Source organism: Culex quinquefasciatus, chromosome 3 (assembly GCF_015732765.1).
Source record: "Culex quinquefasciatus strain JHB chromosome 3, VPISU_Cqui_1.0_pri_paternal, whole genome shotgun sequence".
In the NCBI taxonomy this organism is placed as follows: Eukaryota; Metazoa; Arthropoda; class Insecta; order Diptera; family Culicidae; genus Culex; species Culex quinquefasciatus.
The window spans coordinates 198,078,669-198,103,662 of NC_051863.1; the positions used below are offsets into that span (position 1 = coordinate 198,078,669).

The following is a 24,994-nucleotide window of genomic DNA, read 5'->3' on the forward strand; positions in this document are numbered from 1 at the left end:
CGAAGACACCAAATCGATCAAAAATTCCTTCAAAAGATACAGATTTTTGAATTTTCATACATCATTTTTGTATGGACAGCTGCCGAATTTGTATGGAAAATTATATGGACAAACTAATGATGCAAAATGGCTTCTTTGGGCATACCGAAGGCACCAAAAAAGTTTCAGCCAGATTAAAAAATACAAAAATTAAAATTGAAGAAAAAAGACCGATTTCGTAGAGAATTGCTCTATTGAAAAAAGTATCGTTTTTTTGTTAAATTTTAAAACATTATTTTAGGGCGTCTAGAGGCGGCAGGGAAAAGTTATGGAATTTTAATCTAGAAAATGGTTTTTAAAGATGAGCAAAAAAATATCATGAGCAAAATTATGTATCGGCATTGTGACTGTTTGACAATTAACTCAACTCAAACGGAATCCTAATAAGGTTGTCCCGAACACTAATCGATTTATATGAAACTCTGTCCCAATTTTGTTCTCTGATCACGAATCTTTTGTTTTGAAATTTATTTTTTAATATTTTTGATTTTGAATCATTCGAAAAATATTTTTTTTCATTATCTTGCAATAATTTGGTGTCGGTTTGAAAAAATGTTGTCAAAGGGACTTTTAAGTAGAACGCTCTTAATTCCAGAAAACGAATTCTTCATCAAAAAAGTATATAAAAATGGTTTTAAAAATGACCTCTTTTTTCTTTACTCAACTCCATTAAAATGTGGGACATGTTATTTTAAAAGAAATTTAATGTTCTTTCAAATCTTTAATAACCCAGAAAGTTAGTTTATAATTAATAAGTTAATAATTCACCCTAAGGTTCATGACTACACACGGATAAAGAATAAAACCCTTGCTTGTGATTTAAAAAGCTTGTCGAATGTTGTTTCCGGAAATGCTATTTGAAAATTCCTGTAAAAATATTCACGTAAGCTGACATTCTCACTTTGTGTAAAGTGCACGCTGCCGCGGCATGTCAACTTCAAAGCATCAATCAATTGTCAACCAACCAAGAAAAAACAATGGCCCTTCACAAAGCATCAACGCACTCATTCCGGACTGCATGCTGATTAATTTTCAACACGTTTTCACCATATCCGATGGAAAAAAAAAATGAATCCAACCGGGGGATGAGCTCTCTCTCTGTCTCCGTGGGTGTGCGACCTGGAGGTGTGGAAAATCAACCTACCATTTTCCGGCCTGTCCTTGTCGTCGTCATAATTTTCCACCTGTTTGCTGGGCTGCCGCCATTCGGGCGTTTTTGCCAATTCGTTCTCGGACAGATCCTCACGCAGAGTGTCACTGCTGCTGATGACCGAACACGAGCAGCTGCTGCCATCGTGGGACGTGGCCTGTGGGGGCACCAGCGTGGTCCCACTGCTGCTGTCCGATCCGGCCCCACCACCACCCCCTTCGATTTGCCGATGCGTGCGCTGCTGGTGGCGGCAATTCCGGCGCAGCTGACGAAACTCGCTGCTCCACAGGTTAAAGTGTTGAAATTCCTCCGAGTGTTCGTCGTAGGGGCCAAAAACGTATTCGCCATCGGTAAAGCTCATCTGCTGGGTGGTTTGATCGGCCGTGGCACCGGGGACGCTATTTTTGGACCCATCCTGGCCACGCTGCTCGTGAGCCAGAAACGCGTCAATTGATTTGTGCAGTGAGTTGGAAGCCTGACCCGGTTGATGGTCACTGTCGGGACTGCTGCAGTTCAGCTGGCGATGTTTACTCTTGTCCCTGCTCAAATTACATGCAGTATTTACGCATTCGTTCAAAAATTTATCATCCGTTAAATTTGTTTTAAAATAATCATCAGCAGCGGGAGCAGTTGCAGTAGCAGAAGCAGCAGTGACCCTGGTGTGATTATCGTCCCAGCGGCCACCGAAACTAGGACAAACATCAGCGGTTGAGTCCTGACGACAGCTCCGGGATATTGTCGGATTGTCACCAGTGGGAACGACCGGGGTGGATCTGGCGCGGTTATCGTGGGATTGCGCTGTAATGGGGCAATTTCAGTTTAATTGAAATGGTGATTGTTCGAACGAGCGGACTTTCGACACACAAACAACAGAAACACAGATTTGGGGACAGGATGACAACCACCGTCAAACTGTGTGACGAACGGACCAGATTTTGGATGCTGGCTGCAAGTTTGTAGAACCCTCACACCGGCAGGATTCGGAGCGTTTCATTGCAGCGAGAGTCAATTTGTGAATACAAACTGGGTACATTTTTGTTGAAAGCAGCTTTTGCAAACACAAAATTAATTATGCAATGTTGCGCATATTCGAGCGATTCGATTGAAATGCAAACAAGTACCTATCAAAACTGTATTGGGAGGGACCTTAATTATGGTTGAAAGGGGGATTAATTTCAACTGAGGGTTTTTTTTCGAAGACTTTCAAATACATAAAGCACAATTTTTAAATACTACATTCGTTACACCGCCAAAACTAAAGTATCATCAGCGTTGATTGAAAATGCAATCAGCACTAGCAAAAAGTATTCTTCCCTTGCCCGCTTTCATAAATCAACAAGGTGGAAGCAGAAAAAATCGCAAATCCAAGCAGACCATTAGGGATCGGGTTCCACTTGGAATGCAGCAGGCTTGGCAAATTTCATTAACCCTTTCAGGCCTGAATTTTTCTGAGCTGTGTTAATCTACAATTTTGGTACCAGTAGTTCATTTTTTCCATGAGTAAACAGAAACAGGCAAAAAAAAGTTACATTTCATCATTGGACGTTCTGGGTCCTCCAAAGTGCCCTGGAATATAGATCTTGGAGTCTAACGCCGTAACAACACGATTCTACGAAGTTTCCGATTATGGTTCATATTCAGTGATGTCCCTGGGACCCTTTGGCAACACTATGAGCTATGTGGATCACTTTTGGGATGTTCTGGGTCCTCCAAAGTGTCCTGGAATACAGATCTTGGAGTCTACCGCCGTAACAACACGATTCTACCAAGTTTCCGATCATGGTTCATATTCAGTGATGTCCCTGGGACTCTTTGGCAACACTAGGAGCTATGTGGATCACTTTTGGGATGTTCTGGGTCCTCCAAAGTGTCCTAGAATACAGATCTTGGAGTCTACCGCCGTAACAACACGATTCTACCAAGTTTCCGATTATGGTTCATATTCAGTGATGTCCCTGGGACCCTTTGGCAACACTATGAGCTATGTGGATCACTTTTGGGATGGTCTGGGTCCTCCAAAGTGTCCTGGAATACAGATCTTGGAGTCTACCGCCGTAACAACACGATTGTACCAAGTTTCTGATCATGGTTCATATTCAGTGATGTCCTTGGGACCCTTTGGCAACACTATGAGCTATGTGGATCACTTTTGGGATGTTCTGGGTCCTCCAAAGTGTCCTGGAATACAGATCTTGGAGTCTACCGCCGTAACAACACGATTCTACCAAGTTTCCGATCATGGTTCATATTCAGTGATGTCCCTGGGACTCTTTGGCAACACTATGAGCTATGTGGATCACTTTTGGGATGTTCTGGGTCCTCCAAAGTGTCCTAGAATACAGATCTTGGAGTCTACCGCCGTAACAACACGATTATACCAAGTTTCCGATCATGGTTCATATTCAGTGATGTCCCTGGGACCCTTTGGCAACACTATGAGCTATGTGGGTCACTTTGGGATGATCTGGGTCCTCCAAAGTGTCCTGCAATACAGATCTTGGAGTCTACCGCCGTAACAACACGATTCTACCAAGTTTCCGATCATGGATCATATTCAGTGATGTCCCTGGGACCCTTTGGCAACACTTTGCGCTATGTGGATCACTTTTGGGATGGTCTGGGTCCTCCAAAGTGTCCTGGAATACAGATCTTGGAGTCTACCGCCGTAACAACACGATTGTACCAAGTTTCTGATCATGGTTCATATTCAGTGATGTCCCTGGGACCCTTTGGCAACACTATGAGCTATGTGGATCACTTTTGGGATGTTCTGGGTCCTCGAAAGTGTCCTGGAATACAGATCTTGGAGTCTACCGCCGTAACAACACGATTCTACCAAGTTTCCGATCATGGTTCATATTCAGTGATATCCCTGAGACCCTTTGGCAACACTATGAGCTATGTGGATCACTTTTGGGATGTTCTGGGTCCTCCAAAGTGTCCTGGAATTCAGATCTTGGAGTATACCTCCGTAACAACACAATTGTACCAAGTTACCGATCATGGTTCATATTCAGTGATGTCCTTAGAACCCTTTGGAAACACTCTGAGCTATGTGGAACACTTTTGGGATGTTCTGGGTCCTCCAAAGTGTCCTAGAATACAGATCTTGGAGTCTACCGCCGTAACAACACGATTCTACCAAGTTTCCGATTATGGTTCATATTCAGTGATGTCCCTGGGCAACACCATGAGCTATGTGGATCACTTTTGGGATGATCTGGGTCCTCCAAAGTGTCCTAGAACACAGATCTTGGAGTCTACCGCCGTAACAACACGATTCTACCAAGTTTCCGATTATGGTTCATATTCAGTGATATCCCTGGGACCCTTTGGCAACACTATGAGCTATGTGGATCACTTTTGAGATGGTCTGGGTCCTCCAAAGTGTCCTGGAATTCAGATCTTGGAGTATACCTCCGTAACAACACGATTGTACCAAGTTTCCGATCATGGTTCATATTCAGTGATGTCCCTAGAACCCTTTGGAAACACTCTAAGCTATGTGGATCACTTTTGGGATGTTCTGGGTCCTCCAAAGTGTCCTGGAATACAGATCTTGGAGTCTACCGCCGTAACAACACGATTCTACCAAGTTTCCGATTATGGTTCATATTCAGTGATGTCCCTGGGACCCTTTGGCAACACTATGAGCTATGTGGATCACTTTTGGGATGTTCTGGGTCCTCCAAAGTGTCCTGGAATACAGATCTTGGAGTCTACCGCCGTAACAACACGATTCTACCAAGTTTTCAATTATGGTTCATATTCAGTGATGTCCCTGGGAGCCATTGGAAACACTATGAGCTATGTGGATCACTTTTGGGATGATCTGGGTCCTCCAAAGTGTCCTGGAATACAGTTCTTGGAGTCTAGTAATGCTAAAGGATGCCAGCTCCTGGCGGGTTTCGCTTTGTAAGCGAAAGGATGGCTTGAATCCAATCTGGCGAGGCAAAAGGGGTAGGTGGCGTTCGAGGGAGGATTTTGACTGCAGCGTTAGTTGAATTTGTTCAAGTCATAAACCTGCCAAAACCCAACACATTCAATCTCTCGAACGATCTGTGGGCGGCTGAATCTGAGCGTTGAAAAACTCCGTAGCAATACACGGAGAAATGCCTCAACTGCAACATTCTACTCGCTAACATAGTCTCAGGCAAAATTCGAGCTGAAAATTGGGCTATATGATCGGTATCGAACTCTATATGGGTCAAAAATATACGAGGTTTCCCCTCAATCTCACTTATCTCCACGTCCGCGGATTGGTTTCTCGTGTTCGTCAAAGGATCCCAGGGACATCACTGAATATGAACCATGATCGGAAACTTAGTAGAATCATGTTGTTACGGTGGGAAAATCCAAGATCTGTATTCCAGGACACTTTGGAGGACCCAGAACATCCCAAAAGTGACCCACATAGCTCATAGTGTTTCCAACGGGTCCCAGGGACATCACTGAATATGAACCATAATCGGAAACTTGGTAGAATCGTGTTGTTACGGCGGTAGACTCCAAGATCTGTATTCCTGGACACTTTGGATGACCCAGAACATCCCAAAAGTGATCCACATAGCTCAGAGTGTTTCCAAAGGGTTCTAGGGACATCACTGAATATGAACCATGATCGGAAACTTGGTACAATCGTGTTGTTACGGAGGTATACTCCAAGATCTGTATTCCAGGACACTTTGAAGGACCCAGAACATCCCAAAAGTGATCCACATAGCTCATAGTGTTTCCAACGGGTCCCAGGGACATCACTGAATATGAACCATAATCGGAAACTTGGTAGAATCTTGTTGTTACGGCGGTAGACTCCAAGATCTGTATTCCAGGACACTTTGGAGGACCCAGATCATCCCAAAAGTGATCCACATAGCTTCGAGTGTTGCCAAAGGATCCCAAAGACATCACTGAATACGAACCATAATCGGAAACTTGGTAGAATCGTGTTGTTATGGCGGTAGACTCCAAGATCTGTATTCCAGAACACTTTGGAGGACCCAGAACATCCCAAAGTGATCCACATAGCTCATAGTGTTGCCAAAGGGTCCCAGGGACATCACTGAATATGAACCATGATCGGAAACTTGGTAGAATCGTGTTGTTACGGCGGTAGACTCCAAGATCTGTATTCCAGGACATTTTGGAGGACCCAGAACATCCCAAAAGTGATCCACATAGCTCATAGTGTTGCCAAAGGATCCCAAAGACATCACTGAATACGAACCATAATCGGAAACTTGGTAGAATCGTGTTGTTACGGCGGTAGACTCCAAGATCTGTATTCCAGGACACTTTGGAGGACCCAGAACATCCCAAAAGTGATCCACATAGCTCATAGTGTTGCCAAAGGGTCCCAGGGACATCACTGAATATGAACCTTAATCGGAAACTTGGTAGAATCGTGTTGTTACGGCGGTAGACTCCAAGATCTGTATTCTAGGACACTTTGGAGGAACCAGATCACCCCAAAAGTGACCCACATAGCTCAGAGGGTTGCCAAAGGGTCCCAGGGACATCACTGAATATGAACCATGATCAGAAACTTGGCAGAATCGTGTTGTTACGGCGGTAGACTCCAAGATCTGTATTCCAGGACACTTTGGAGGACCTAGATCATCCCAAAAGAGATCCAAAGGGATCGAAGTGGCCCCAAATGGTCGTGAGGATGTGACTGGTAATAACTAAACTTCATTTGCCTTGAAAAATCGTTGTAAACCTGAATTATCTTCAACATTTTCTGAAGTTTCCAAATTTCAGGTTTTCAGGATGTTCTAGGTTGTCAAAAAGGCCATTAACAACCACTCAAACATTTTTTCCTAGGTAGAGAAACTCATAAATTACAACTTTGCTGAACAATGTTATATGTTTTGAGCACTGTGTGATTTTATACAACCGAATTTCGGTATGGGTCATATATGACCCATCAGGCCTGAAAGGGTTAAAGAGAAATTGGATGGCGAAAAAAATCACGTTACCCCGATTATGCAAGGCAGTTCCGAATAAAATCACTATCTGCCGGTGTTAATGGCGAGAAATAACACCGAAAAGATGCAAAAAAACAAACTCGAGTGGAAACAATTCACTTAAATGAAAAGTGTTGCACAGGACTGTAATTGTAATTAAAATAATGCAAACTTTTTGTGTAGAGTTCGTATTAATTTACTAGTTTCTTTTATTTATCCTGTAATTTACACGCTATAGCGTGTTGATTTTAATTTGCGATGATGGTTTGCGAAAAAAAATATCCAAAAGACACGCCTGAAAACAAAAGTACCCGTGTGAAACGTGACAAAGGATGGGAATTATCCTGGGATTACGTATGCAGCTGTTCGATTTTAATAACGAGTAACGAGCGACTATCCAAGCGATTTTACGTTTCAATTGATTTATTTGTTAGCATTTTAAATTTGAGACTGTAGGTTCTTGAATATCGGTTTTGTGAAGTTTTGAGAAAAATGCGAGTTTATAATCAAAAACTTTACATAATTTTCTTGAAATTCACCATTTGAGTACAACAAGTGTTTTAAAATACATTTTATCTCAGTTCAGTTGTTTTGCCATCATCAGTTTTAAAATATAGTGAAAAAAAAAACTTGATACAGCCCTGACTCGATTATACAAAGGCCTCGGAAAAATTTCACTTCAGATAATCGAAACATAAAAAAAATATGTGTGTTGTTGTCTGATTTAATGGTTAAAAAAAAAATTTCGAAAAATATTTGCATCAGGCAAGCTTAACTTTAAAAAAGATTTTTTTCGTGTAACATTATTTATTTTTAAATCAGATAATTTTCCACAGTTTAATTTTTTTACATATAAAACAAATTATTTCCGAAATTCTGTTAGTTCAAAATTTAGAGCTAATTAGGTGACTATGAGAAAAAAATAATTTTAAACAAATTGTTAACTTTAAGAGGCAGTAGCCAGCAGTCCATTAAGGGACCATCCACAAACCACGTGGACACATTTTTGAAAATCGCATCCCCCCTCCCCACTCGTGGACAATTGTTCATACATAAAAAAACTTTTTGTACGGCACGTGGACAATCGTCAACCCTTCCCCTAAGTGGAATTTCATTTAAAAATCAAAATACTTTTAATCCAGCCCAAACATGCTAAATATGATTATAAAAGCTGAAAAATGCGTTTTAGATTGTTTTAAGTTGATTTGACTTCTATTTTCATTGAAATTATGAAGATTTCCGAAAAAATATTTTTTTGCCCCCTGATTTTTCGGACCAATTTTGAAAGGGGAGGGCGACATAAACTTTGAAAAATATTTGCAACGGTCTTAAATAAATAGCATTTTTTCCGTGTACCTATATTTTTATGATCAGTTCTAATCATAACATCAGAATTACTGTTTTTTCTTTTTCAAACGTAGTTAATACTTAGACAAAAACATCAATTTTTGTGGTTTAATGTCAAAAATATAATGAAAAATCTTCAGTTGATAATATTTTTGCTTAGTAATTATTACGCTCAGAGCATGATTAGGGCTAGCATTTTTTGATGAAAAATTACGTGGCATCCAAATTTTGAAACATTGCACTCTAAAATCTGTCTAAAATTAACGCAAAATTGTGATATATAAGAATAGTTGTGTACAGGAAGTTACTGAAAAATTTAGCAGTAGTTTAAGATACAGAATATTACCGCCTGGCACGAAGTCTTTAAGACAGTAAAAAAAATACGAGCTCAATTTATTGAAATTTTGTAAACTATTTTTCAGAGGAATACACGGAATAGCCTACCTTATTTTACTGAGATTTTTAAAATTTTATTTTCTAAATATCTTTAAAATGAAGTACTTCCTAAATATCTAAAAAAATAATCACAATGAATCGATAAATTCACCAAAAATAAAACTTGTAAATTAAGACATATTAAATTTTGTTTTAAATTAAATGTTTTCAGCAAAATGGTAATTTGAGTATTTAAATAAAAACTATTCGAAATTTAATTTCTAACGGTTTCATCTAACATTTGATATTGTTATTGATACGTCTAGAAAATAAGAGAACGTGTAGTTAAGTTTTTTTTCTGACAACATAACAAATTTCATTTTTGAACAGAATTGTTTTACAGACTTTCCTATCAATTTGTTAATTCTATTTAAATATATTTTACAGAAATTTAAATATAAATTTTCTATGTTTATATGTTTAAACATGGTTTGAACATCCAATTGTATTATCCAAGGCATGTTACAACCAAAGAAAAATAGTGAACCGTGGCAAATGAGACCAAAATCTCAATTCCACTCTAAACAAATGACTGCAGCTGCTCATCAAGTGACATCGAACGAAACGGCTCGAGACACTAATTGGAAAGGGATTTCGCGAGTGGCCATTGGCAATCAGGGCCCCGCCAGCATCCATCCATCCGGCCGCGGTCTGTTTGAAGTGGTTGACCCAAAAATACATACACACACATACACATACCCGCACTCGTACAAACAAACAAACGCACGAACAATCGATAATCACCTCGCGAGAGCAGCCCTGTTCGGCGGAACATCTACCGGAGGACGGCGGCGAGTTGTCGTCGCAATCGCATAAATACGGCGGCGGCGGCGGAAATTCGAGGACTTCATCGACGCGCCAGCTGCGGGCCGAATCGCGACTTTCGGACCGCCGGAGACCGTGGGCGTCGTTGGCGCAATAATTACTTTTAATACTTTTATTGTCGTAATTATCGACGGGACTGCGAATGACGGTCAGCACCGGGTCGTCATTAGTAGCAGTGGCGGTGGAGCTTGGTTCGTCCTCGAAAGAGTCGCTGCGGACACGTGTTTTTGTCACACGTGCAGCAGCTGGCGCTGCTTGCCAATCGGGGGCAGTAGAGTGGGGATAAATTTCATTTGAATTTAAATTAATCCAATTACGATTTGCCTGATTTGATACATTTAATTTTGAATGTTGCTCGTTAGGAAGTTGTGGGCGGTGGAGGTCGTCAACGCCAAATTCTGATGCTCGAGGACCGCGGCCGCTGCTGCTGCTGTTTGTAATTAGTTTTTCATTGTAATTATGATTTTCATCTATTATTTCGTGCCATAATTGGTCGTTTGTTTTTGACGTGGCCCCGCGAAGCTCGGGGCAATCAGTCACGGTGATCCGTGGAACCGTTGTCGATGGCAAAGTGTTGTTGTCAATATTTAAATTCAAAATCGTATTTGAATTTATATTGAACTCATCTCGGTTCGCCGTTGTCATCGGCGACGGATCGTCGCTGTGGTTGACGGGGAAAATTGTGGGTGTCGGAGTGGGAGGTTTGCTGGGAAATCGCTTCGTTGGCGTTGCTCGGCTTTTGAGCGGAGGTTTTGACTGGATGCCGTCTTGGTAAAGTGTTCTGTCCTCGGTGAAGGCCGGGAATCCTGGCGGAGGGGGTGGTCGAGGTTGTTGTTGTTGTTTGGCCCGTTGACGACTGTCGGTACCATCATCAATCTTGGAAGTGGAAATTTCTTGACTTTCGCTCTGGTTGAGTGACGATGTCGGGGCTCCATAACACCGCAGAAGGATTTCGATCCCAACGCCGCTCTGCAGCTGTTCCATCGGCAGAAAGTATCTCCTCGGAGGGGGTGATGGGGGTCGGGGTGGTGCCATGTCCGGCACGGGAGGCGTGGGAGGTTTCGCCTCACTTTCAATCATCTCACCTTGTTTGACGGAATTATTACCAGCATCATCATCGCCAACAACTTTTTCCTGACATCGTCTGTCATAAAGTCCATTATCACTCAGCCGTTTCGTGGGTGCCGGTGGAGGGGTGGTGGAGGCCACCGCCGTCTTGTTCCGACCTCCCCAGTCGACCAGGACCACGTTCGCCTTGTCAAACATGGTCCGCAGGGGTTCAATTTTATGCTGCTTCCGAACCCGTTCGTCAAAGTACACGCTCTCGTGGCTACCGTAATGGCCATAAGCCCCAATGTCGTATGCAAAGGACCCACCTTCGGCTCCCCCCAGGTTGGTGCTGGTGCCCCGGGGGGAGGGACTCCTTGCCGTCCCGTGCTGCTGCTGCGGAGGCCAGAAGCTGTCGCACGAGCGGTGCCTTACCGGCCGGCGGTTGATCCGCAGAACCGTGTCCCGGTTGATGCAGGGCGTCCGCGCACGTTCCGGCCCCGGCACCGGTTCCCGCTGTCTGGACCGGCTCGGACGTGACTGCTGAAGGAAACCTTGGCACGTGGCAAGATTGATTTGGGTGGTCGGTCGGGGTTGGTTCACGTTCGTGTCACGAGCCGAAAGAGAAAAGGGGAGAATAATTGCGGTTATCAATCTTTTGCCGAAAGGGAAGATGGCCAGAGACAACACGCACAAAAACGCTACAAACACACAAACACAAAAAAAACCACATGAGACAAGGGAACTATACGCCACATGAGCACGCATATACACAAGAACTGTGACATCTGATGGTGAGTGAAGATAACTGGGATGTCTTTACCCGCAGCGTCGTGTTGTTGTTGATGATGTTGTTGGTGTTGTTGCTGCCGTTGTGTGATTTTTTACGTTGATTTCTTGATGCGTTGTTTGATTTAATCGTTGCACGTGATCTTGCCGGATCTATGGTACAAATATTTATTTATCTAAAATGCTTCTCCATCAATTACTATGCGCCTACATCAGCAGGAATGCCAGTTCGATGGAGACGCGTGGCACCGCATCGAACATCTTATCAACCCAAACTCATTACCCAACAAGTCAGCGTTGAGTCACTCTGCTGTTATCGTTCGAGACAGCCCAACTGTCGACGACTTGGTGAAACTTTGTGCAACTCACGATACACTTGCCGATTTCCCCCCTTCTACAACAGCGCACAATCTTTTCTGTGGCCTACCCCCGGTTGCGATTATCCACTCGTTAATCAGCATCTTTCGCAATCCACGACAGCACCGTAATCTGATTACGTCTCAACTACTACTCTCCCTCCCTCTCTCTCTCTCACTCTGTCAGGCTCAGTACGATGACAAGGCTGGAAAAAAAAGTTTAAATTGCCCAGATCATTCGCCTCGTGTATTAATTCTTCCGTTTGCTGGCTGCGCAATGGCAGCCACCATTCCGTCCCGTTGGCCCTGTGAGTAGCAGCAGGACGAAACTTTGTGTGTCCCCGGCGCTTATCAATCATCCCGTGCCACCACCACCACCACCACCCACCAACGACGACGATGACGGTTTCCACTTTAATAAACTTTTGCCAGATTGAAAAGTCACCCACACTAATCCCAGAGCTTCAGACTTTACTTTTCATTTTTTTGCTGTCGCTTTTGTTCGTGTCCCAACCCTCCTTCTTTGTTCCATGATGCTTAAATGCAATACAAGTCACCAAAAGGATTCTCTTCATATCTTGTGTCACCACCACGTACAGGAGCGGTACAGCGACGAACCCACTTATAAAAAAAAGGTCAAATTGCGCCCAAACAGCGAAAAGGACACAAAGTAACCCCCGAGACTACCCTGCCACACACGTGAGGGGGGAGGTCACAAAAGAACAACACGCGCGCGTGTTTTTCAAAAAGCCGTGTGTGATTGGCTGTGTGTGGGATGGGCACAGCCTCCGTCAAAAAAAAGGTTTGTGTCTCTATTGCTATCCGAAGCTGTTGTGGGGGGTAAATAACCAACACCACCTTTGAAGGTCCTTTCCCACGCAGCTCTCGGCTTGGGTTGGGTTACTTTTGGCTAGACAGCGGTGTGGGATTGACTCTTTTAATAATTTTGTACTCAAAAGTCGCCCACATCCTATTGAAGCTCGAATTTAAAGCAAATCGTGAAACAGTTACAATTTGTGTCACCAAATACCCAAAGTTCATAGACAGCACTTCTTTAATACTCACTGTATTATTAATCCAACGTTGAAAATAATCCAAAGAAAATTTAGTTAGAAAATCTAGTTTTCTTTCCAAAAACCAAAAAAAAAAAAATACATTCAGTCGATAAACTAATCAATTAACTTTCTAAGACTCAACCCCGCCTTTATGCGATCTTAAACTTAGTCAAAAATAAATTTTTAAGCTAATTGTGAATCTTAAGAAAGCATTCAAAAGTAGAACTCTAATTTTTTTTAACATCTTTGGTTTGATAATTTAACTTCAAAAATCAAACCATCCACATTAACGACGCCCGGGTCTTTTGTGGTCTCTATTGCAAGTTTCTGCTCGAACCTAGGAGTCCGAAGGCTTGAATGGGGAGAGCACCCAAACCTCTTTCTACTCCAAGGAACCTTCCACCCCAATGTTTGAACTGACGACCTTTGGATTGCGAGTCCAATCGCCGCCAGCGATTCCACCGGAGTAGGCTTGGTTTGGTGTGTTGTTTGTACTTATGGCATGGAGATGACTCCTACACCTGGAATGACTTAACGGCCTAACAACCAAGGCCGGGACCGACATTTTACTTCCTCATCCGATGGAAGGTTGGAGCAGATGGGAATCGAACCCAGAATCATCCGCTTACAAAGCGGACAGCGTAACCATTCGGCCACGCACCTTTTGTAACCTTTTGTTTATAAAAATATACTGATTAAGTCGATTAAACCATTGATTTGAGCTTATTATAGTTTGTATGGGAATTCTGTGCACACTTGTGACACGTAGTAAATTTTACTTTCGAAACACACTTGTGATACGTGCTTTTCAGGTTTTTTGTTTACATTATTTACTGTATCTTTTAACTGGTGTAACCAAATAAGTTGAAACTTGGAACGTTTGTTAAGCGATAGTATACGAACCGATTGCTTCAAAAAGTTTGGCTCTATCATTCATAGTTTTGAAATTATTTACCAACAAACTTTAAAAATCGATTTTCTCTAAAAGAACTAAATGGTCGTTGTCACAAGATAGCACACAATTGACGATATGAGAACGCTTATTAACATATTTTTAAGTGAATTAAAAAAAAAGGTTTTTTAATGTTACTTTTTTCTTTGATGAATGAACTATATGAAACATCATACATATTATTTATTCACTCATTTCCCTCTCACCACTGGTTAATGGATCCCGAAGGCTGCCTGCGCCATGTAATTATCGTTAGCGTAATTGGCGATATTTTCGCGATTTTTCATTGCATTTTATCGCTCTTGAACGGTTCTTCCCCGCGAATAAAGCGACCCCTCTCCCCCGCCTTTTTTTCCTTCCCTTCCAGCGGTCCCCCAGTCGTCTGACCTCTTTTTATTACTTTTATGGATTAATTTTTATTTTCATCCATCCCAATTAGTTTTTATTCGCTGATTCGCACGTGGCAACGGCGCGGGACGCGCGGAAACGCGTGGCACTAACACTTTCCCACTCACCACCCACTCAATTAGTGAGGCGCGTCGATCCAGGGCTCCGTCCCTAATTATTCGCTCACTCATGCAATTTATTTCCGGTCGTCGTCGCTATTGCTGTAAGGCCCCCTGCTTTTGGCAGGTTCATTTGCGAATCGGTGACCCTTCCCCGGTTCGGGACAGGTCCCAGGGAAGGTTACGCGAGAAGGAGGGGAGAAAAAGGGTTAAATTTAATCGATTTGCCAACTTTGTCCTGGCAGTCGTCGGCAGTGGCTTTGTTTTCTTGGTCCGGGATCTTTGGGGGTGACTTAATCAATCATTTCTCGATTGGTTGCCACCGCTGCGTTTTTTTCTCTTTTTTTTTGGTTCTGGGGGCCAAGATGAGGTTACCGAGCAACCCTCATCAATATCAGAAACAATAGAGGCTGATCGACGGAACTGAAATTACGGGGTTGCTCTTGGAGGTGTGTTTCAGAGAGGAGCCGGACGCATTGATTAGGCAGGATCATTTTTTGAGAATTAGTTTTTTTCATGATTTGAACTCGATTTGATCATAAGCATTTCTGAATTTCATTTTCGTAATTTGTTCAAAGTTTGATTTCAGGGTTAAAACTGAAGTAAAGCTTACCAAATTGTAAAATCACCCTAAAGTACGCAAACACGCGTGTATTGAATATTGTGGGCAAAAAAGGGTCCACCCCAAAACGAACGAACGATTGGGTCGAAGTTTGACCCTTGTCAAAACTGGGAATATATTGGGCGTATACACGGATAGAAATCCTGTCCGAAAAATCGTAAACAATTTGTTTTAAAATCGATAACATCGATTGTTTTCAATTTCGTTTACAATGTTTTCAAAAATGAAAACATTCTCCTCGATTTCGAAAACTTTTGTTTTCGAAAGCGCAACTTTTGTTTTCGAAAACGCAACTTTTTCCGTCACACTTTTACGAAGCGTAACAACTGTCAAAACGCAGCCTAAATCAAAACGTCAACCAAAACGTCTTGACAGTTTGTTTGTGTAAAGTTTTTTTCTGGTTTCGGAAGAAAAAAATCGTTGCCGGTTTCCCGACAACGGGTTCCGGAGGGTGTTGGCCAAATTATGTGTAGTTCGTGTGTGTTAAGTAAAAGCAGCAACAATTGCTGCCCAAGTGTGCTGCAAACACCGCCAACAAAGTCGTTCCGGTCAACCGGGACGAGATTCAAAGTCCTTTCGGAAGTGGCGAAATCACCTGTCTGGTAAAAGTCAAAGTCGATCCGCAGCGCCAGCGTCGATTCTGACAAAAGTGATGGAAAGGATCAGTACAGGTTCAGTTCTGCAATGAAAGACGGCACCGTTGCCAACGACCACCCTCGAGAAGGCGGACATCGCCGGAACCTCCTCCTCATCCTGCTCCACGGCGCCGAGGAAGATGTTGTCCAGGAAAGGAGGAAATCATCAACGACCCGTTGCCGTGCTGCCGTTGATTGACGTCCCTTTGAAACTTGGCTTCAAACAGAGGAGGAGAAGTAGGTTCCGGTGATGTAATCGCCACTGCTGTCCGCCTTCTCGAGGGTGGCCGTTGGCAACGGTGCCGTCTTTCATCCCAGAACTGAACCTGTACTGATCTTTTCGAGCACTCTTGTCAGAATCGACGCTGGCGGTGCGGATCGACTTTGACTTCTCCCGGACAGATTATTTCGCCACTTCCGAAAGCACTTGGAATCTCGTCCCGGTTGACCGGAACGACTTTGTTGGCGGTGTTTGCAGGCCTCTCCTCCTCCTCCTCCTCCTCCTCCTCCTCCTCCTCCTCCTCCTCCTCCTCTTCCTCCTCCTCCCCTCCTCCTCCTCCTCCTCCTCCTCCTCCTCCTCCTCCTCCTCCACCACCACGGTGTACAGCGGAAGAACGTCATCAAGGAGCTGAAGGGGTCACTTTCTCTGCCCGACGAAGTGAAGAAAGTTGTCAACACTAGGATGCCCACGCAACTGAAGCAAGTACGTCCCTCGAAAGCTTGACAAAATTTAAAAATAATCGACCTTCATTCCGCAACAGGCAGCGACGCCAACTTCTTCACCAGATCTGCACATCTCGAATTGAACCACGTCAATGAGGAAAGCGACCCGGTCAACATCATCCACGTACCAGTCTGGGTTGTTCCATGACGAGACGTATCTACCGAACTCGAGCTCCGTCGGCATCCCGGAAGCGATCTCGGTCAAGCCCTTCGGTCGTGCGGAAGGCGCTGAAAATCCACACACACTTTGTAACACCCTACACCACAAAACTCTAATCTAATATTCTTCAATTCTGCTATTGTAATTTCAAAAATTTTATAATTCTAAAACCCTTCAACTCTCAAACTCTGAAAAACTTAAATTCAAAATTCTTGATTTATAAAAATCCCAATTTTCTATGATTCTTGAATCATAAAATCGTGAACATATAAAATTCTATAATTCAAAATTTCTAAAATTCCAAAGCACTAACATTCTCATAACCTTAAAATCTAAAATGGTAATATTCTAAAGTTTTTAAATTCTATTTTTTTTTAATTCTGAAATTTTGAAATAATTAGCTTTCTATAATTCTAGAATTTTAAATTTCTAAAATTTCTAGAAAAAATAATTGTGAGATTTCAATATTCAAAATTCTAAATTATAAAATTCCAAAACACCCTTTTTTTTTAATTTTTTAATTCAAATATTCTAAAATTATAAAAGACTTAACTCCTAATATTATAAACTTCAGAAATTCTAAAATTTTGAATTCTCAACTTCTAAAATTCTAAAATTCTAATATTCTTAAATTCTAAAATTCTAAAATTCTACAATTCTAAAATTCTAAAATTCTAAAATTCTAAAATTCTAAAATTCTAAAATTCTAAAATTCTAAAATTCTAAAATTCTAAAATTCTAAAATTCTAAAATTCGTAAATTCTAAAATTCCTAAATTCTAAAATTCTAAAATTCTAAAATTCTAAAATTCTAAAATTCTTAAATTCTAAGATTCTAAAATTCTAAAATTCTAAAATTCTAAAATTTAAAAATTCTAAAATTCTAAAATTCTAAAATTTAAAATTCTAAAATTCTAAAATTCTAAAATTCTAAAATTCTAAAATTCTAAAATTTAAAATTCTAAAATTCTAAAATTCTAAAATTTAAAATTCTAAAATTCTAAAATTCTAAAATTCTAAAATTCTAAAATTCTAAAATTCTAAAATTTAAAATTTAAAATTCTAAAATTTAAAATTCTAAAATTTAAAATTCTAAAATTTAAAATTTAAAATTCTAAAATTCTAAAATTCTAAAATTCTAAAATTCTAAAATTCTAAAATTCTAAAATTCTAAAATTCTAAAATTCTAAAATTTAAAATTCTGAAATTCTAAAATTCTAAAATTCTAAAATTTAAAATTCTAAAATTCTAAAATTTAAAATTCTAAAATTCTAAAATTCTAAAATTCTAAAATTTAAATTCTAAAATTCTGAAATTCTAAATTCTTAAATTCTAAAATTCTAAAATTTTAAATTCTAAAATTTAAAATTCTAAAATTCTAAAATTCTAAAATTTAAAATTCTAAAATTCTAAAATTTAAAATTTAAAATTTAAAATTTAAAATTTAAAATTCTAAAATTCTAAAATTTAAAATTCTAAAATTCTAAAATTCTAAAATTCTAAAATTCTAAAATTCTAAAATTCTAAAATTCTAAAATTCTAAAATTCTAAAATTCTAAAATTCTAAAATTCTAAAATTCTAAAATTCTAAAATTCTAAAATTCTAAAATTCTAAAATTCCAAGATTCTAAAATTCTAAAATTCTAAAATTTACAAATTCTAAAATACTAAAATTCTAAAATTCTAAAATTCTAGAATTCTAAAATTCTAAAATTCTAAAATTCTAAAATTCTAAAATTCTAAAATTCTAAAATTCTAAAATTCTAAAATTCTAAAATTCTAAAATTCTAAATTCTAAAATTCTAAAATTCTAAAATTTAAAATTCTAAAATTTAAAATTCTAAAATTTAAAATTCTAAAATTCTAAAATTCTAAAATTTAAAATTTAAAATTCTAAAATTCTAAAATTCTAAAATTTAAAATTCTAAAATTCTAAAATTTAAAATTCTAAAATTTAAAATTCTAAAATTCTAAAATTCTAAAATTCTAAAATTCTAAAATTTAAAATTTAAAATTCTAAAATTTAAAATTCTAAAATTCTAAAATTAAAATTTAAAATTCTAAAATTCTAAAATTTAAAATTTAAAATTCTAAAATTCTAAAATTTAAAATTCTAAAATTCTAAAATTTAAAATTTAAAATTCTAAAATTCTAAAATTCTAAAATTTAAAATTCTAAAATTCTAAAATTTAAAATTCTAAAATTTAAAATTTAAAATTTAAAATTCTAAAATTTAAAATTTAAAATTTAAAATTTAAAATTTAAAATTCTAAAATTCTAAAATTCTAAAATTTAAAATTTAAAATTCTAAAATTCTAAAATTTAAAATTCTAAAATTTAAAATTCTAAAATTCTAAAATTCTAAAATTTAAAATTCTAAAATTCTAAAATTTAAAATTTAAAATTTAAAATTCTAAAATTTAAAATTCTAAAATTCTAAAATTCTAAAATTTAAAATTTAAAATTCTAAAATTCTAAAATTTAAAATTTAAAATTTAAAATTCTAAAATTCTAAAATTCTAAAATTCTAAAATTTAAAATTTAAAATTCTAAAATTTAAAATTTAAAATTTAAAATTCTAAAATTTAAAATTTAAAATTTAAAATTCTAAAATTTAAAATTTAAAATTCTAAAATTCTAAAATTTAAAATTCTAAAATTCTAAAATTCTAAAATTTAAAATTTAAAATTTAAAATTCTAAAATTCTAAAATTCTAAAATTTAAAATTCTAAAATTTAAAATTTAAAATTCTAAAATTTAAAATTTAAAATTCTAAAATTCTAAAATTCTAAAATTTAAAATTCTAAAATTCTAAAATTTAAAATTCTAAAATTCTAAAATTCTAAAATTTAAAATTTAAAATTTAAAATTCTAAAATTCTAAAATTTAAAATTCTAAAATTTAAAATTCTAAAATTTAAAATTTAAAATTCTAAAATTCTAAAATTTAAAATTCTAAAATTTAAAATTCTAAAATTTAAAATTCTAAAATTCTAAAATTTAAAATTCTAAAATTTAAAATTCTAAAATTTAAAATTTAAAATTCTAAAATTCTAAAATTTAAAATTTAAAATTCTAAAATTTAAAATTTAAAATTTAAAATTCTAAAATTTAAAATTCTAAAATTCTAAAATTCTAAAATTTAAAATTTAAAATTTAAAATTCTAAAATTCTAAAATTCTAAAATTTAAAATTCTAAAATTTAAAATTCTAAAATTTAAAATTCTAAAATTCTAAAATTCTAAAATTCTAAAATTTAAAATTCTAAAATTCTAAAATTCTAAAATTTAAAATTCTAAAATTCTAAAATTCTAAAATTCTAAAATTTAAAATTCTAAAATTTAAAATTTAAAATTTAAAATTTAAAATTCTAAAATTTAAAATTTAAAATTTAAAATTTAAAATTTAAAATTCTAAAATTTAAAATTTAAAATTCTAAAATTTAAAATTCTAAAATTCTAAAATTCTAAAATTCTAAAATTTAAAATTTAAAATTTAAAATTCTAAAATTCTAAAATTCTAAAATTTAAAATTCTAAAATTTAAAATTCTAAAATTCTAAAATTCTAAAATTCTAATTCTAAAATTTAAAATTCTAAAATTCTAAAATTTAAAATTTAAAATTCTAAAATTCTAAAATTTAAAATTCTAAAATTTAAAATTTAAAATTTAAAATTCTAAAATTCTAAAATTTAAAATTCTAAAATTCTAAAATTCTAATTTAAAATTTAAAATTTAAAATTTAAAATTTAAAATTCTAAAATTCTAAAATTCTAAAATTTAAAATTCTAAAATTCTAAAATTCTAAAATTTAAAATTCTAAAATTAAAATTTAAAATTCTAAAATTCTAAAATTTAAAATTCTAAAATTCTAAAATTCTAAAATTTAAAATTTAAAATTTAAAATTCTAAAATTCTAAAATTTAAAATTTAAAATTTAAAATTTAAAATTTAAAATTCTAAAATTTAAAATTCTAAAATTTAAAATTCTAAAATTCTAAAATTTAAAATTCTAAAATTTAAAATTCTAAAATTTAAAATTTAAAATTCTAAAATTTAAAATTCTAAAATTTAAAATTCTAAAATTCTAAAATTTAAAATTTAAAATTCTAAAATTCTAAAATTCTAAAATTTAAAATTCTAAAATTCTAAAATTTAAAATTTAAAATTCTAAAATTTAAAATTTAAAATTCTAAAATTCTAAAATTTAAAATTTAAAATTCTAAAATTCTAAAATTCTAAAATTCTAAAATTCTAAAATTTAAAATTCTAAAATTCTAAAATTTAAAATTTGAAATTCTAAAATTTAAAATTCAAAATTCTAAAATTCTAAAATTCTAAAATTCTAAAATTCTAAAATTTAAAATTCTAAAATTTAAAATTTAAAATTCTAAAATTCTAAAATTCTAAAATTCTAAAATTCTAAAGTTCTCAAATTCTAAAATTCTAAAATTCTAAAATTCTAAAATTCTAAAATTCTAAAATTGAAAAATTCAAAAATTTAAAAATTCTTAAATTCCTTAATTCTAAAATTCCTAAATTCCTAAATACCTAAATACCTAAATTCCTTAATTCCTAAATTCCTAAATTCATAAATTCCAATATTCCTAAATCCCTAAATTCCTAAATTCCTAAATTCCCAAATTCTTAATTTCCCAAATTCCTTTATTCTTAAATTCCCAAATTAACAAATTCCTAAATTCCCAAATTCCCCAATTCCCAAATTCCCAAAATTCCCCAATTCCCAAATTCGCAAATTTTCAAATTCCTCAATTCCCAAATTCTTAAATTCCCAAATTCTTAAATTCCCAAATTCCTAAATTCTCAAATTTCTAAATTCCTTAATTCCTAAGTTCATAAATTCCAAAATTCATAAGTTCCAAAATTCCAAAATTCCAAAATTCAAAAATTCTTAAATTCCTAAATTCCTAAATTCCTTAATTCCTAAATTCCTAAATTCCTTAATTCCTAAATTCCTAAAATCCAAAATTCCTAAATTCCTAATTTCCTAAATTCCTAAATTCCCAAATTCTTAAAGTTCCGAATTCCTAATTTCCCAAATTGCCAAATTCCTAAATTCCTAAATTCCCAAATTCCCAAAATCCCAAATTCAAATATTCCCAAATTCTCAAATTCTTAAATTCCCAAATTCACAAATTCAAATATTTCCAAATTCTTAAATTCCCAAATTCAAATATTCCCAAATTCCCAAATTCTTAAATTCCCAAATTCCCAAAATTCCCCAATTCCCAAATTTCCAAATTCCTAAATTCCGAAATTCCTTAATTCCTTAATTCCAAAATTCTTAAATTCCTAAATTCTTAAATTCTTAAATTCCAAATTTCTAAATTCCCAAATTCCCAAATTCAAAAATTCACAAATTCCTAAATTTCTAAATTCCCAAATTGTTAAATTCCCAAATTCCTTTATTCCCAAATACCCAAATTATTAAATTCCCAGATTCTTAAATTCCCAAATTCCTAAATTCTTGAATTCCCAAATTCCCAAATTCCCCAACTCTTAAATTCCCAAATTCCCAAGTTCTTAAATTCCCAAATTCACAAATTCCCAAATTCCGTAATTCTCAAATTCCCAAAATCCCAAATTCCCAAATTCTTAAATTTACAAATTAACAAATTCACTAATTCTCAAATTCCCTAATTCTCAAATTTTTTAATTCCCAAATTCCCAAATTCCTAAATTCCTAAATTCCCAAATTCCCAAATTCTTAAATTGCCAAATTCCCAAAGTCTTAAATCCCAAATCCCCAATTCTCAAATTCCCAAACTCTTTAATTCCTAAATTCCTAAATTCCCAATTTCTTAAATTCCCAAACTCACAAATTCCCAAATTCCCAAATTTCTAAAAACCCAAATTCCCAAATTCTTAAATTCCCAAATTCCCAAGTTCCCAAATTAACAAATTCACTAATTCTCAAATTACCAAATTCCCCAATTCCCAAATTCCTTAATTCCCAAATTCCTTGATTCCCAAATTCCCAAATTCTTAAATTCCTAATTTCCCAAATTCTTAAATTCCTAAATTCCTAAATTCTTAAATTCCCAAATTCACAAATTCCCAAATTCCCAGATTCAGAAAATCCCAAATTCCCAAAAACTCCACATTCTTACCCAGATTCCCATATTTCCTGATTGTCAAAACACTAATTTCTTGTATTCCCATATTCCAAACAAACACACACACACACATCCACACTCAAAGATTAGTTTTTTAATTAATGATGTATTTTTTGCTTCAATAAATAAAAATAACGAATAAACTTGAATGCTTTTACTGAACCAAAAGAAATATCCAACGGTCAATTTAAAAACCAAATCCAACGGTTAATTCAAAATCCGATTTAACCGCAACCCGGATGGCTGCGTGCTTTTTGTTTTGTTTTGAGCCAGGCGTCACCAAACCGTAACCGCTCAAAATCGACTACATTGTTCTCGATTTTGTTGCAAATGTTACCGGACGACTGGTCGACAACATTCTGAAACGAATTTCAGAACGAATCGAGAACAATGTTGTCGATTTCCCGGACAGGATTTCTATCCGTGTAGTTTGATTTGATTTTCCACTTGTTTGCAAGTTTGTCAGCCTGGCTCAACCCCGACATCACGTGTCTCTGGTGTGGGCAGTTTTCAGGGAGTGTCACCTTCCCCCCGAAAGCAAGTTTTGCGGTACGTAGTTTGACGATGAATGTCGACTGACTTTAGACTTCATTTACCCCTTCTTTTTCAGAGAATGAAGCTGCTTGAAATTGGCAAACCACTAACCAGTAACACCTCCAGTGACCGAAACTCGACAAAACTAATTTCAATTAATGTCACACGTTCGACCAACCAACTCTCAAGTTGGCTTTCGAAAAGTTTTCGCAAAACCGAGGGGCTCCAATTTCTGTGGCGTTTGCAGTATTTATACAAATTCGAATAAATTTCAAAATATTATGATTGTCTGCATTTTATTGGCTGAGTAGCGCAGCAAATTGCTTGTCGCGTGGGGTGAAAAGTAGATTGCAGGGGGTGGTTTTCGGGTGGGAAAATTGGATTTCGCCTCATTTTATTTCACGCTGGGTGCGTCGAAGTCGAGCTTTCAGAAACAGAAGGTGGTGTGAGTGTGGGTGGGTCGGTGGATGCATCGGCGATTTTCATCCCGATCCAATACCGGTCAAAGTGCGTTATTTGTTTGGTTGATGATGATCCGGTATCTGCTGATGGAGGAGGGGGGAGGGATTGTTTTGGGCTTATGTGCTGTCCGATTGGGTCAGGCAGGATTGACAGTGCACAAATAAGGGAGGGTGCTCAAAATAATCGAAAAAATGTATTTACTTTGGTGTTGTTCGAATCGTTTTATTTACTTTCCCAATGTTAAGGTGAGAAAAAATAAATATTTGAAAAGTTTCTGCCAAATAATCGTGACCCAGGGATGAACCCTCGTGAGCGTTGGCAATTTCATAACGCGATATGACAATAATAATAATTTGTCGAAATTGCACCTTTTGAGGTTACGCTCCGGAATGCGACCACGGTTCCAGTCTCCAGCGGGATTATTTAGAATGCAGCGGAACGTGAAATGACCAGTTTAGTGGTTTTGAAGTGGACATTTGGGAGCACTAATTTTGGAAAGGTTCTTGGAAACTGGTGAGCTTGAAAGTAGTGATTGGTAGGATGATTAAAATGCGATTATAATAAGAAGCTAAAATAGGTTGAAAATTTATGTTGTTTTTATTTTCTGGTTGTTTTGTAAAAGATTCGTGAGCAAAACAGAAATAAATTTAATGTTTTCAATAAAATTTAGACTGCTGCAAAAATGCAAGTTTTTCCCCTTTTCAAAATTGTCCCGATAAATTTTTTTTTTCAAAATGCTTTAAAACTTCAATGAAATTTAGAGTACAATCCGCTGACAAAATGTTTGAATATATTCTGCGTTTTAAATCGTTTTTTTAAATTTTATTCGTTTTATTCGTTCGTTTAGATTTTTTTCAATTCTGGTAAACTTTCAATGTAAACCGCAAGCTTTTGTTTTTGTTTTTGTTTTTGTTTTTGTTTTTGTTTTTGTTTTTGTTTTTGTTTTTGTTTTTGTTTTTGTTTTTGTTTTTGTTTTTGTTTTTGTTTTTGTTTTTGTTTTTGTTTTTGTTTTTGTTTTTGTTTTTGTTTTTGTTTTTGTTTTTGTTTTTGTTTTTGTTTTTGTTTTTGTTTTTGTTTTTGTTTTTGTTTTTGTTTTTGTTTTTGTTTTTGTTTTTGTTTTTGTTTTTGTTTTTGTTTTTGTTTTTGTTTTTGTTTTTGTTTTTGTTTTTGTTTTTGTTTTTGTTTTTGTTTTTGTTTTTGTTTTTGTTTTTGTTTTTGTTTTTGTTTTTGTTTTTGTTTTTGTTTTTGTTTTTGTTT

General features: G+C 35.7%; 1 protein-coding gene across 6 annotated transcripts in view; it reads right to left on the bottom strand.

Moving 5' to 3' along the window:
• The window catches only part of LOC6031090 (putative mediator of RNA polymerase II transcription subunit 26), a 215,100-nt gene that overhangs the window by 132,704 nt on the left and 57,402 nt on the right, over window positions 1-24,994 (bottom strand). For 3 of the 6 annotated variants that reach the window (XM_038258644.1, XM_038258642.1, XM_038258643.1), the window contains one exon: window positions 11,139-11,363. In XM_038258644.1, the coding sequence (XP_038114572.1) occupies window positions 11,139-11,363 (225 nt within the window). Of the gene's footprint in view, window positions 1-1,183; window positions 1,988-9,681; window positions 9,789-11,138; window positions 11,364-24,994 lie in introns of those variants that run through there. The other 3 variants (XM_038258639.1, XM_038258641.1, XM_038258640.1) reach the window with 3 other exon arrangements.